This window comes from Mauremys reevesii, linkage group 9 (assembly GCF_016161935.1).
Source record: "Mauremys reevesii isolate NIE-2019 linkage group 9, ASM1616193v1, whole genome shotgun sequence".
NCBI classification, from domain to species: domain Eukaryota; kingdom Metazoa; phylum Chordata; order Testudines; family Geoemydidae; genus Mauremys; species Mauremys reevesii.
The window spans coordinates 3,288,940-3,303,528 of NC_052631.1; the positions used below are offsets into that span (position 1 = coordinate 3,288,940).

At 47.3% G+C, this 14,589-nt stretch overlaps 1 protein-coding gene across 1 annotated transcript; it reads right to left on the minus strand.

Annotated features, from left to right (window-relative positions):
• Positions 1-1,069: 1,069 nt before the first annotated feature.
• On the minus strand, positions 1,070-10,821 carry CLDN16 (claudin 16). The gene is made up of 5 exons (XM_039489712.1): positions 10,708-10,821; positions 4,986-5,088; positions 3,143-3,307; positions 1,957-2,148; positions 1,070-1,209 (listed from the first exon to the last, which is right to left on the minus strand). The coding sequence occupies exons 1-5, from the start codon at positions 10,819-10,821 to the stop codon at positions 1,070-1,072; spliced, it is 714 nt and encodes a 237-aa protein (XP_039345646.1).
• Positions 10,822-14,589: the final 3,768 nt, after the last annotated feature.

Consider the following 14,589-nt stretch of genomic DNA (forward strand, 5'->3'; position numbering starts at 1 on the left):
TGAGACTCCCACCCACAGTCTGTGGCTACCAGCAAACATGTTGAAAATTGCCCTGTCTACACTGGGGTTTTAGCTTTTGTTAGCTAATTTGTTAAAAACACGATTTTTTTTCCTAGTGAAGAAAAGGCCTACATTCTAGCCTACCCAAGAGCTACGTAAGGGCTGTAGATTTCATGCCCGGTAAAATAGCTCTGAATTGGATAAGAAAGTGTTTTGATTTAAAGGGGGTTCCGGTCAAAGGGATTTTACAGTCAGTTATATCAGCTCCTAGTTAATCCATTCATCATGAGACAAGGCCAGTTCTGCATCCTCACCCAAACTGTCCTTGTCTGACTCAGGAAGGGAATGGGTAAGTACTGAATTAGGATTTCCAGAGCTGAGCAACAGAGAATCCCAAATGGGTTGCCTGATCAGCTACTCATTTCGCGGGGCAGAATGCATCTGCCCATACAGCGTTTTCTCCAGCTGGTGATTTGTGGGCGAGCCTAAGGCACAGACAGCAGGGGAGGGTGCAGGGTAGTACAGCCCGTTCCCTTCTCTACCGATCTGTTGTTGCTCTCGAGAGGACACGCCTACGTCCTGACTACATGGATTCCAGATGTTGACCTGGCGGCCCAGCCGCCTTTCAGCGGAGGCCCATATGTGTGGTCTCCCTGGTCTGTCAGCGCCTTATCACACATGGATTAGCTCTGTGAGTCCCACCGCCCCCTTCATGTTTTGGTTTCTTTATACAACACATAGGTGCCCACTCCTGCAAAGAGCTGATTTCTTTCAACTCACAGTGAAGTCAATGGGCCAAATTTTGACTGAGGCTGAACAGCAAGATGAATGGAATTCAGCTGGTGCTTAGCACCTCTCAGAATGCAACTCAGTGGGAGTCCTGCATTCGTGATCCTTCCTGGCAGCTGCTTTCTTGCCTTGTTGCTGAAGGTGATGATTTTATTTCAAGCCATTCTACACGTATCTGTGAGGCACGACTTAGCATCCCCCTCACAAATGCTGGAGGCCAGGCCTCTGAATAAGCAGTTCAAAATAAAAGCAGAGCTCTAGTCTCCTCATTTGCTGTTCCTCACACTCTGGTGTCCATTGCGTACATTTTGGCAGTCGCTGTCTGAGACGATGGATAGTATGTGTTTGCCACAGTCGTTCCAGCTGGGGAATACATCTTCCTGAAGGAATTGGGGGGATAGAATCTCCCAGAGCCAACATCTGTGTTGCAAAGGGAAAGAAAGAGGAAAATCTGATTAGCAATGACCCAGCCATTTCCATCAGCAAAGTGCCCTCAGAATACAATGCAATGATGCTTCCAATTTGTTAATAAGGTAAATTATAACATTGCACTTTACACTTAGACCGCATCTTCCATCTGAGGATCTCAAAGCACTTCACAAAGATGAGTAAAGTATTACTCTCCGCATTTTACAGGCAAAACACTGATGCACACTTAACCATCACACATGATGATGCTGGATAGGAGATGAAGCTTTTTATATAGGCCTGTGATATTGGGGACTGGGTCTTTAAGGGCTGAGCTTCCCAGACAGAGCACCTGGACGCTCTTGTTGTTTTGCGCAGCCAGTTGGACGGAACCAGACACAGAACACAGCAGATCTCTTGTGAGCACATGAAGTACTGAGTGATCTCTGAATGCCACATTCTCCAATGCAGTCAGATCAGGCGTGAGCCTCAGGAAATAGCCTCTGATAGGCCGCTGGAGAGCTATAGGAAATTTGTGAAGAATCTTGGTCCTGTTCTAAGCTGCTAAGGATCCACATCCCAGCAGTCAGAACCACAGCAGTGAATTCAAGGGTCTAATGGACACACAGACTTGAGCTCTCCTCTCTGCCTGGGAGATGCCGCCTGAGCAACGTTCTATCGCTCTGGACATGTGTAACAGCTCCTACGAGATTATTAACCTTGTCTCGACTGTGTTTAGTTGATGCCGTTGGGTCTTACCTCGGAAGAGATACATGCAGCAGGTGAGCACAGCCCCAGATAAGAAGCAGCCCAGGGACCCAGCCATTCCGAGCCAACAAGACCAGCCAAACTTATACTGGATGCCAAGAAACACATTGTGCAAAACCAGGGTGGAGCGCTCCACGTACACCCCGAGGGCATACCATACTGAGCCAATAAGACCTGGGAAGCCTGCAGGGCAGGAGAAAAGAGCACCGGAGAGAGCTGTCAGACAGGTCACGGTGATTACCGGGACTATGCGATTCTTGGCGTATACTCTGCCATCTCCTAACGCTCCCATTAGCTCCTGCCGACGTCATCTGGCGGGTCCCATGTGTACTCAAGGGCAGTTTATACTCGATGGGTTTGCTTGCTCAAACGTGTGATGGACACTCTAGCTGGCTGACATCTTTCAAATTTTGAAACTTCTACTTAAAAGTGTGTTGAGGGGGAGGGGAGATTATATATCTATGCAATTCCCCCCTGCCCCACCGTCCCTTGTTTATCAACTTGTAGCTGATCAGGAGTTTTTGAATTTCAATGTTTTTCAGGCATATTTGGAATTTGGATACACACATCCAGAGGAAATGGCCAACGAAATGTTCACAAAGTGCTTTTCAATTAGCTCTAATACGCGCTGGGCCATACAGAAGCGGATCTCTGAGCACGTTATAAGCACATGTATTCAGAAGCCCGACTGGCATTAGATCCTTTATATCTGTGAGGGAAGTGACATTGGGAGAGCTTTTTTAATACTGGTGCAAATCTAAATAAATAAAGTGACTTTGTCCATAGTGAGCCAATGCTATAACTTGGCACCTATTTATCCCAGTTACTGCTCTGGCCCCCATCATGCTAGTATCTAAGACGCTCACATGCTAATGTTGTCAGCCTCAGACTACCCCGGTTGTGAGGCTAAGGCAGGGCAGTGCTATTATCCCCATTTTACAGATGGGAAACTGAGGCACGGAGAAGCTAAGTAACTTGCCAGGGTCACAAAGGAAGTCAGCGGTATAGTAGAGAATTGAATTTGGTTGTCTGGCTAGCAGCCAAACCATTGGACCATGCTTCCTCTCCTAGAGCGAGTGTCTCAGCCCACTAAACTACTCTCACTCCTTTGCACTAATTACCGGTATTTATTTTTAAACGGGACATCTATAATCATGTGACTGCACTGGACAAATACCTGCTATGAGCAACGTGACTCCAGACACGAGACAGATGCGCAGCTTGATGGTGGGCTCGTCCGTGAGGAATTTGACGCAGTCAAGTCCCAGGATCAGGAAAGCGAATCCAAACCCCGCCAGGATGTCTGCTGTGATCATCATGGCTCTGGTCAGAACCAGCTTCACTGCAGGACAGGGTAGGGGGTTGTGGTACAGCAAGGAGATACAGCCAGGATCCTAAAAGCTAAAGAACTGGGGGCAGGTCTACACTACCGGGTGAGTCGAGGTAACGTACGGCACTCAGGGGTGTGAAAAAGACACACACCCCCAAGTGACACAAGTGACAGCGACCGAAGCGCTGTCCACACCGGCGCTTCCGCCTCTCGCAGAAGTGGAGTAATTATGCTGATGGGAGAGCGCGCTCCCATCGTCACAGAGCGTCTTCCCCAGACACGCCCATTGAAATCAAAGCACCTGAGGTAGCAGAATCTCTCCAGAAAGGGGTATTGCGTGAAACCTTAGGCCTGGTGATCAGCTGACATCTGCCACTTCAACCAGAAGAGAGTGGCTGCTATGCAGCGCTCTAAAATGATTACGTCCCCCATGTAAAAATCACCCCATCTTTTGGAGAGCACCACAGTGCTAGGCCCCACCATTGATGTCACACCCTGGATGATGGTAGTTGACAGGCCCATAGTTGATGCTAGTTATCCATAGTCTTGCTTGTATACTGGACATTAATACAGAAGGCCTCTTCTTCCCCCAACCGGTGGCACATCCTCAGTTAATCCCACTGCACTATGGCTAATCTAACCATAGATACTTCAAGGATAAGAATGTCTGGAAGATGAAGAGCTGGGATGGCAGCAGGCACCGTGGGCAGGCCTTTGCTGAGGCCTTTTTATTGGGATGAGGAGGCAGCCAGAAACATGTCATCTTGTCCTGAGCACCCCAGCCAGCTGTGCCTTTCATGGAGGTTCTCCTGACAGACAGAAGGTGAAACTGACCCTGTGCAGATGGCCAGCGCCAGGCACACACACGGCCCGTGCCCCACCTAAGGGTCTGTCTTCACTGCCGAGTGGATAACTGGAGTCACTCCTCTCCAGTTACCTTAGCAAAAGTGAGAGTAGCCAGATTGTGAAATCCTGCTTGAGTTGCTTGTGTCCACACTGGAGCTGTCACAAAAGTTTCTGGGGCCGTATCCCATGGTTCTGCCATAAGCTGAGCCACGCTACAAATTCTTTCCTAGTGAATTGTGGCAGAACGTCTCTGACCTTTTGGGGCACACGTGGGAATTGTGGGAAGCCCTTGGAGGACTAGCAGCATTTGAGTGGTACAAGCCTGCTTCCACACTACTGAGCAGTTGTGTTAGCGGCTGATGAGTTGTGCTCACTCAAATGCAGCTAGCCCCCTGACGGGCCAACTGGCTCGAGTTAAAAGCACCATCGCACTCGAGTTAAGGATTCTTGTGTGGACAGGACTGGAGTTAGGGACAGCACTCAAGTTATAACTCATTCACTTTGCAGTGAAGACAAGCCCTAACCCTTCAGGTTTCTAAGAGTATCAAATCAGCTTTACATCTTGCAATATGATAAAAATCTCCTGTGGAGCCTGCCATACAAAATCTGTCCTTGGAAAGGAGAATGTTTGAAGCTCCTTCACTGGAGGTTTTCCAAAGGAGGCTGGATAGCCACCTGTAACAACTGCTGCATCTTGGCAGGGGGTTGGACTAGATCAGGGGTTCTCAAACTTTTTTTGCTGGGACTCCCTTTGAAAATATTTCAGGCTGTGACAATCTCCCCTCCCTCTCGCATGCCATGCCACCCTTCCATGGTTTGTGATTGAAATCTGAAGCATACGTACAGGGGTGCTCGGCAAATATAGAGTCATACTCGTCACAGGTTTGAATCCCATCGAACACGTTGGTGACGCATTCCCACCACAGGCCACGGCACTTCGTGCTCACCTAGAAGTAAAAACGCAGCCAGTGAGCACACCCAGATAAAACAGCAGGAGCCAGAGGAGGGAGCGTGAGGGACATTTTAGCCCAGTGAAGTGAATGACAAAACTCCCATTGACTTCCACAGGGGCTGGTCTTCATCGCTGGACAATTGCTCAGGCGAAAGTGTTCAGTGTACTGAGCCCACTACCTATCATGCTGACCTGTATTGTCGCATCCTTTTCTCGTGCTCCCCTGTCTGCAGCCCCCTGTTGTCTCTTCTCCTGTGCTTAGATTGTAAGATCTTTGGGGCAGGGACTGTTTATACAATGCCTAGCACAAGGGGCTCCTGGTCTGGGCCTGGGATGCCTAGTTCCTACAGCACCACAAATAGTTAATGACAATAAGAGTTTTGCCATTTCCAGAATCAGGCTCCAGGCTGGTGGTTACCAACATGCCTGCAACTCAGGTCACTCGGGACTGAAAAGTCACTGTACAACTTGGTTCTGAGTGAACATTGTTTTAAATTAAGACGATTCTGCCCCATATAATTTTACCTCGAGCCACCAGAAGTTTGGTAGGGGAAGAAACCCCATAGCTTGTGCTTTGGGGTTTCCTGTTTCAAAGTGAACTTAGTGGGAGTGACAGCTGCTGGACTCACATCCCCGGGGACTAAGATCCTCTCCTGAGTGTGTGGACAAGGTGGCCAGCAGCAAGGACGGCTTCCCCCGGCTGCCTTTTTGCCCTGGGACCATAACTCGGGTTGAGGTCATTCACCATTCATGCCCCCTCGCCCAGATTCCCAGCCCCCTGAGCCTTCCCACCCAACCCCCATAAGTCAGTCTAACATGGAAGATATTTTTGTTAGCACTGTAAATATGCCAACGGGAATTAAGCACCTCTTGCATATTCTTGGCATTGCTTGTACATATAGCAGGGAGCAGGGCTAATGTTTGTGCTACCTTGGACTCAAGTCTGCATTACGGCTGCCAGAGAAATCCCAGCCTAGTTTAACAAAAGAGTAACCCCCGTAGGAAAGAGGAGCAGTACCTCTTGTTTGGATGATGAGACAAATCTCCTTTTTTGGATGGCAAAATGCACCAAATATCAGCCTTAAATTTAGTCAGATAATACATAAGAACATAAGAATACCAGGTACCAACCCAGTTAATAGGACACATTACACAACTTGTAATCTCTTGAGCCGGGGAAATGATACCACACTATACTGAAAGACAATGCTCTGTACGTCTATGGCTGGGTACATAACCTACCCCTCTTGGCGTAAGACAATACCTTACTAGATTTGGTTACTATTACACACTGGACTGGCAGTTTAAATGTTGGTTCTGTCAGTTCAGCCAGTCCTTTCCCTCTAGCATATTAGCTAAGCCATGGCCATTTAGGCTACTCTTAGAAGGGGTATATTGATACTCAAGTGCAATGATTTACACTTAGACACATTCCATTTTCTATACCACCTAGTGTCAGTGTCGGAGAGCTTAAGGCCAGAAGGGACCATTAGATCATAGGCCAATAACTTGTGTTAGACTAAAGCATTCAGTCCTCAGGCAGAGAACAGCAGAGACCGAGGCTGCCACTCAGCCACCTCATCCTGAGACCAGCTAGCGCCTACAGTCAGGCCCCCGCCCCCCCCACTCGCCCCCAAGTTTAGTGTTGTCTTCAAAATGAATGATTTCAGCTACATCGATACTCCAAATCTAGAGCTATGCAGGGCTTCAGGACTTCCCAGTTTCCATGGAGAATCCACGCCTCTATGTGCAAAACTCTACCCTGGGCCTGAAATCTGAACCGAGCCCTTTGCTAACCCAAGAGAGCTCAGTCAAAGTTTTGTGTGTCTTGGTGTGTTTCGAGTGTCTGTCACCCCCCTCTCCTGGCCCTGAATTCGTTCAGACACCAATGGCAAAGCCAAAACACCATGAGAGGCTCCTGTCTTCCCGCATTCTTCTTACCTCTGCACTGCCTTCCCTGTCTGTACCCATACGGCCACTCCCCACCCGCCATTCAGAGCTCTTCCCCAGATGCTGCAGTGCCAGTACGGAGTGAGCCATCTCACCCTGGCTCGGTGAGGAGAGCATGGGGCTAATTGGTGCTCTATTGTAATGGGCCTGTTTCATCCTTGGGCTACTCCAGTATATTGTTCCCCCCCGCCCTGACCTCTCCTGCGTCATTGGTCTTTTCAGCTTGTATTTCTCTAGGTGCTGACACGGCTGTCAACAGTCCCTGAGTGCCTCCCTGGTTAATAAAGAGAATGGCAACCAAAGGTCTCTGTCTGCAGGGCAAAGGCCGTGTTCACCTTATATGTTTGCACCATGCCTAGCAGAATAGGGCCCCGGTTCTGTGCTGACAGCTCCACTCCTCTGGCACAATGGAAATTTCTACCATCAGAATAAAGCTCATCTGGGCTGCAAGACACAGCTCCTTGGGGGCCGGGCCAAGACTGTGGAACGAACTTCCCAGGATCTAAAACTCTCCACCTTCAGCTCCGCCTGTCAGGTGCATTTCTGACATTTCTTCTGTAACAAACATAGAGAATGCGTGTCGCTAGATCTAAAGAGCCTTTTAAAAATGACACCTACACACACTTTCCCCCCTAAGGAGAGGATGAGAGATCCAAACAGATGTCATGGAACGCACGGTTGGAAGGCTCTCAGATACTGCGGTGATGAATATGGTAGAAGAACCATTAAAGAATACAATAAAAATGTTAATATTAATTTCTAACCTGGCTGAAATCAGAGAGGGATGACGTCCCCCGAGAGAGCTTTTTCTGAAGCAGTTTCCAGGACCAGGAAAGTTCAGGGACCTGTTCAAACTTATCCCAAGTGAACTGAGCCTCTAGTCCAGAAGCTCCCAAACGTCATTGGTTCGTGGTTTACTTTCTTAAAAGATGGTTGTGAAGCGAGTAGAGGGAATATCAAGCTGATGCTCCCCAGTGGTAGGTGCACTGTTTGGGAACCCCTGCTCTAGGGCACTGCTATCCCAGCCCAGCAACGTGCGTAGTGATGCTCACCACGAAGGAAACCTAACTCCAGCCCGAATAAAAACTGCTCAGGGATTCTTACTGGAAACGCAGCTCCTCTCCCTGCAAACCGAAAGCTGATTGAAACCAGGAGCAATGTCAATTTCCGAGCTCCCAGAGAATTGATCATTTACCTGCATGCCCATATTTAGAGAGGCAATGAGCTCATTAGGGGAATTAAGAAGCTCATTCTATCAGGTATTAACGCTGGGGGCACTTTGCTGTATGGTTTGGTATTCACGCTCAGGGCAGGTACGTGAGAATAGTGGCTACCATTAACCCAACTCCGTGTTAATGGAGCACTTAGGTGAAACCCGAGGGGAGGGTGAAGACAAGGTTAAAAAGCCTTTTGTTCATGGGCTGGATCCTTTATACAAATTGTTTTATTCCGAATGAATTCAGGTCTGTGAAAAATGAATAGTGAGGCACAATATAGTTACGATGCAGTCGATATGTTTAGGTGCTTTACTGTAAATGGCTAGATTCTGGTGTCTCCCTGTTGTCTTTTAAACTTTCCAAGCCCCGTCAAATTCAAGCCATCTGCTGCTAGAGGCAAGGAGAGAAAAAGCTTCCAATGACCTCGGATTTCTCACATCTGCCTGCAATAGACTGAAAATCCAGGGCCAGCTTTGGTATAGGTGGAAGACTTCCATTTACACCTGCTGGGGATCAGTCCTTAAATGTATCTGAGCTTAATACTTAGACATGCTGAACATCATCGTTTTGTTTCTTTCTACAGTACAGATCTCTGAGCACCGATCACCATAGTACCTAGGCCTTGAGACTATTGGGGTTTGTGGTGTTAGGGGAAAATCATCTTTCCCTGTTGCTGTTGTGACCTTTCACTGTTCTGGGTGGGCCCTAACATCATGCTTATTGCTGTGGCAGCTGAGAGCAGATTCTGATCTCTGCGCCAGTGGTGCCCAGCCAGCGTGACCCCTCTGATTCCATACATTAGCAAGTAGGTGGGAGATAGGAAGTCTGTTTGTAAGACTGCCTGGGAGTGAATTTCACCCCGACTGTGCAAAGCACAGACCTTTCTAGAGAACATATGTTCTACAAACTGCAGCCCTTCAGCAGGGTCTGACCATTCTGGGGGTTTCAAAGGCAGCAATAATAGAGCTGTGTGGTGCTGTGTACTTGTGAAAGTGGTGAGTGTTTGGGAGCCAGGGGACTGCTTGGGACTGCGTGGTGGGAGGCAGGGAGGTCAGTCTGCTGCTTTGATACTCGCAATTTACTTTTGTTGCAGTTTTTCTAGACTGCTAATCTGTGTAAATGTCAGCGGGGAGATTTCTGAGGCTCAGAACTAAAAGCCAATCTCTGCATTCCCCCCAAAGTTCTGCTAGCCCCATAGGTGTGTCTCAGAAAGCCACTCAATTACAGACCGAAAAGTCGCAATTCTTCAACAAAAACACTTTCAGAAACAGACTCCGATGAGAAACCGCAGAACTGGAATTAATTTGCAAACTGCACACCATTAAATTAGGCTTGAATAAAGACAGGGAGTGGAGGGGTCACGGCTAACACTCTGAAGCCTATTTCCCCACGCTAATTTTCCCCCTTCTGTTACACACACCTTCTTGTCAACTGTTTGAAATGGGTCATGCTGATTATCACTACAAAAGTTTTTTTTCTCCTGCTGATAATAGCCCAACTTAATTGATTTGTCTTGTTAGAGTTGGTATGGCACCCCCCGTCTTTTCATGTTCTCTGTATATATATATATATATATATATATATATCTTCCTACTGTATTTTCTACTCCATGCATCTGATGAAGTGGGTTTTAGCCCATGAAAGCTTATGCCCAAATAAATTTGTTAGTCTCTGAGGTGCCACGAGTACTCCTTGTTCTTTATCTTTGGCTTCTTTATTTTACAGAGTCTGATCTATAGAATTCACAAAACGAGGAGAAAACAACCAATCCAGGGTATCCATGTGGACTGGAAATGTAGGACCAAATTGTGCTCTCTTACGCTGGTGCAAATCCAGAGTAATGCTGTTAAAGCCAATGGAGTTATTCTGCATTTACACCGCTGACGCTGAGAACAGATTCTGGGCTGTGAAGTTTGTCGCAGTAAGCAATTTGCTAGAGCAAATACCACTCTCCAAAGTCATTAGCTGCTTTTCACCCAAGATAATAGGGAGAAAGTATGAGAGACAGCGGAACAATGATGCTAGCGGGAGCTACCAGGGCCCTAATGCCTACGCTCTCTCCATTTTCTTGGCAGGCTCAGTCTGTAGGATTCCTGAGCAACCTGGCAGCTTGTTTTCTTACAGATGGGTAAACAGAAAAATCAGACTGCAGTGGCACTTGGCAGCCTTTCCTGGAGAAATCCATTCCACCCCATTTACCACTGGCTCATTAAACTATTTCCAGCCTTTCGCTCTAGATGGAGGTTCCCTATATCGATGTTGCGTCTGAGCAGGTGGTGCCACATCCCCATCACCCCAGTGGGTGTTTTAGCCTCCCAAAGGCTGATGTGCTGGGCTCTCATGATGTGGCTTTTTGTTGCCTGTCCCCAGGAAGCATGACTGTCCCCTTTGGTTTCCAAAGGAACGTTCCCATTGCTGTGCGTGGGTCACCCTCATCTCGATCTTACCTCCAGGGAGTCGTCAGCGTTCACCATCCAGCAGTCTGTCCAGGTGGCTGCTATCAAAAACCCAGCAGAGAAGAAGGCGAAGAAACACGCGACATATTGGAGAAGGTACCTCATCCCAACGCGTGTTCAGCACGTCCAGAGCATAAAGAACACCACCTCCCAGGGAGCCTCCGGGCCTCAGCTCACTGCTCCTGTCTTTCAATGGCCATCAAGCGAGTGAAGTTCCCTTTTCTTTTACAAACACTAATGCTCAACTGTACAAAACTCAATGTTGCTGCGAGAACAATACACACCGGCTGCAACCAAAGGAGGAGGGTCTGAGAGGTCATCCGGAGCAACCGAGCCCTTGCAGCCAATCAGATTTGTTCAGGTAAAACTCGCTATGGCTGGGAAAAAGCAACTCAAGTTATGCAGAAAGTGCACGCAGGCAATTAAAGAGTCCAAAACTTCCTTGGAATCATGGTCAGGGTTGGGACAATTTGCAGTTTGTCTATGAGCTAGGGAAGTGATAGAAGAGGAATCAAAGTAAGCTTCAGGATAGAAGTTTTTTTTAATGCCCAGAGATCAGGAAGGAATTCGCCCCTCTCTCTCTCTGTCCGTGTCAGAGCACTAGGCAATTGATGGGGGTGCACTTACAAAACAGGCTAGGTTTTACCTTCCTTTGAATCATCAGGTCCCCTGGGTCTCTGCTGGAGGCAGGATGCCAGACTAGATGCACTGGAGATCTGATTCAGTATAGAAATCTGTTACCTTTAAAAGGAAATATGGCTACACTTGCACTTCAAAGCGCTGCCGTGGCAGCGCTTTGAAGCGCTAAGTGTAGTCAAAGCGCCAGCGCTGGAGAGAGCTCTCCCAGCGCTGTCCGTACTCCACCTCCCTGTGGGGAATAACGTACAGCGCTGGGGCTTTGACCACACTGGCGCTTTGCAGCGCCGCAATTTGCAGCACTGGAGAGGGTGTGTTTTCACACCCTGCTGCAGCGCTGCAAATTTGCAAGTGTAGCCAGACAACCCAGCATGGACACACACCCCCTTCCCACCTCCTCCCTGTGAACAGGCCACCCCTACCTGGGTGAACTCAGATCTGGAGCTGGACATTGCAAATGGGTCAAATCAAAACATGGGGTCCAAGTTCAGTGAGCTCTAGGTTGGTCGCAATCTGAATTCAGACCCATATGAGTGCACTAGTTCTAACTAAAAAGAACAGGAGGACTTGTGGCACCTTAGAGACTAACAAATTTATTCGAGCATAAGCTTTCATGGGCTACAGTCCACTTCTTTGGATGCATGGAATGGAACATATAGTGAGGAGATATATACGCATACAGAGAGCATGAAAAGGTGGGAGGTGTCTTACCAACTCTGAGAGGCCAATTAAGTAAGAGAAAAAAACTTTTGAAGTGATAATCAAAATAGCCCAGTACAGACAGTTTGATAAGAACTGTCCCATGTAGACCGGGCTGGTGCAAACTAAAAGGTACCTAGCTCGTGTTTATGTAGTTCAGTTTCAACCAGGATTATGTTATGCTCACTTGGTACCTTTTCATTCGCACCAGCGGGGTCTACACAGGCAGTTAGAGTGCTACACATTAGCACACTCTACAAGTCACACCCCCTTAGACCACACTGTGCCACAGTGTAAACAAGCCCTTTTAAATCTCACACGCCTGAACAGACAATTGAGAGAAGAGATGTGCTTGTTCAAGGTTCCTCACTCGCCACCATGTTACTCAAGGGATCAGAACACTCACAGTGAGGGCTGGAAATGGTTTTCTCATCCTGTGAGAATTTCTGAGGTTCCAAAAACGTTCCCCTCCTGAATCAGGACAAAAGGTTAAATGTTTGAAAATTTTCACAAGCCAACAATCTGAAAAAATAAAATTGGTTCGGCTCAATTGAAAAGTTTTGTTTCAATAATTACAAAATTTTTCTTTTTCTGACCTATTTGTGGTAGAAATAAAATTACATTTCAAAAGAACTGAAAAGGTTTCATTTTGAACCTGTGGAAATGGGATGTTTCAGTGATTTCAGAACTTTTGTTTCTTTCAAGTCAGAAAATTCTTCCGAAGGGACCCTTTTCTGCAAACAGTTTCCGTTTTGGTGAACTGGCATTTTTCAGCAAAATGTTTTGTCAAAATTTCCCAATCAGCTGTACTCACAATCCTCACCTGAGACTTCCAATGAGTCCTCCAGTAAAAGTGAGAAAGACTAAGATTAGAATTTCTGATATTTTAAAGGTACAAACAAGCAGAAATCCCCATTTCTCTAACGTTTTTATTTTTGGGGGGTCGAGGGGGGGAGACATAAGTGGGAGGAAATCCCTGACTCTTAGGAAACTCTCTAATGGTGCGCAAATCTCCAGTTAGATTAAACACATGGCTGGGAGCCTGGAACTCCTTAACTCTAATTCCAGCTCTGTTACCAACTCTGTGTGTGACATGGGCAAATCATTTAACTTCTCTGTGCCTCAGTTCTCTCATATATCAAATGGAGATAATGATCCTTACCTGTCTCACAGGATGGTGATGTTAATGGAGCACTCTGAAAATAGAAAGTGCTTTATAGTGCCTCGATCCTGCAGTGATGAGTGTACTAGAAATGCCACAGATAGGCAGGGCCTGATTTTAAATCAGGCTTCCATTCATTGCATGCACAACTTATGATGTCATGTAGATGTGTAAATACCTGATTGTGCATACAGATTTGGTACTTAGCTGTGCAAGTGACAGTGCCTCCATTAATGATTACAGGTGCAAAACTGCATGCACAATTTCTCCAGGTGCTTGTGTGGCCCTCATCAGTTCCCACGTATATTAGGTAGGCGTAAAAATGGAGACCAGCTTTTAAAAACTAAGCCCATCAGGCCTAAGCAGAAACATTATTACATATTAACACTTGCTTAACCATGGAAAGTGAGACTTGAGTTACCAGCATCATTGGTGCCCTTAGGCACTCTGTGACTTCCAGCTGGTGCTTTAAACACACTCTGGTGAGGGATAGCTCAGTGGTTTGAGTATTAGCCTCTTAAACCCAGAGTTGTGAGCTCAGTCCTTGAGGGGGCCATCTGGGGCTTGGTCCTGCTGTAAGCAGGGGATTGGACTAGATACCTCCTGAGGTCCCTTCCAACCCTGATGTTCTACTTAGGTCAGCCCATTGATTTAGTGCGCCCGAGCCCCAGTCGCTGTGGAACTCTGGCCAGCCAGGACTGCCAAAGCAGAATAGCCCAGTGGAGGGGGATGAAGTTACTTTTTCTTTTAAATGAAAGCTGAGATTCTCCTGGAATAACCTGATTCCAGCAGCTCAGGCTTTAGGGAAAATACCAACTATCACAGTAAAATCACAGGAGCTGGCGATGCTGGATCTGCACCTCTATTTAACGTCATGCCCTAAGCCAATGGGTCTCACTAGAAACCACAGGGCACAAGAATCGACCTCCTAAAGGAGCCCTTGACCAGAGACACTCTTAGCACCGTAACCTGCTACCACCACAATTACATCCTTGCTGGCCATTCAGAGGGGATAGGATTTAAACCCAGCGTGTGTTTTAAATCCATTAGGGATGGAAAGACCCAGGAGGCTATCCCGGCCATCTCCCTGCCAGTGCAAGATTATTCCCCTTGCTACGGTCATCAGTGATTTTCTCCAACTCTGTTTTAAATCTCCCAGAATGATGGGGTTTGTACCACTCCCCTTCTGAGCCTGTTCCTGCCTGTCATCTAAACTCTGACCTGAAGGTGGCAGCAGTTCTGTATTATTATCAGAGCTGCTCAAAGCTCGCCATAAAAGCATGCCTCTTTTGTGATGCTTAACCCAGTATTATTATTTACAATGACACAGAAAAGCCCCTTTGGCAAATCTCGCAGATCTTCCCTGCAAACGCCTT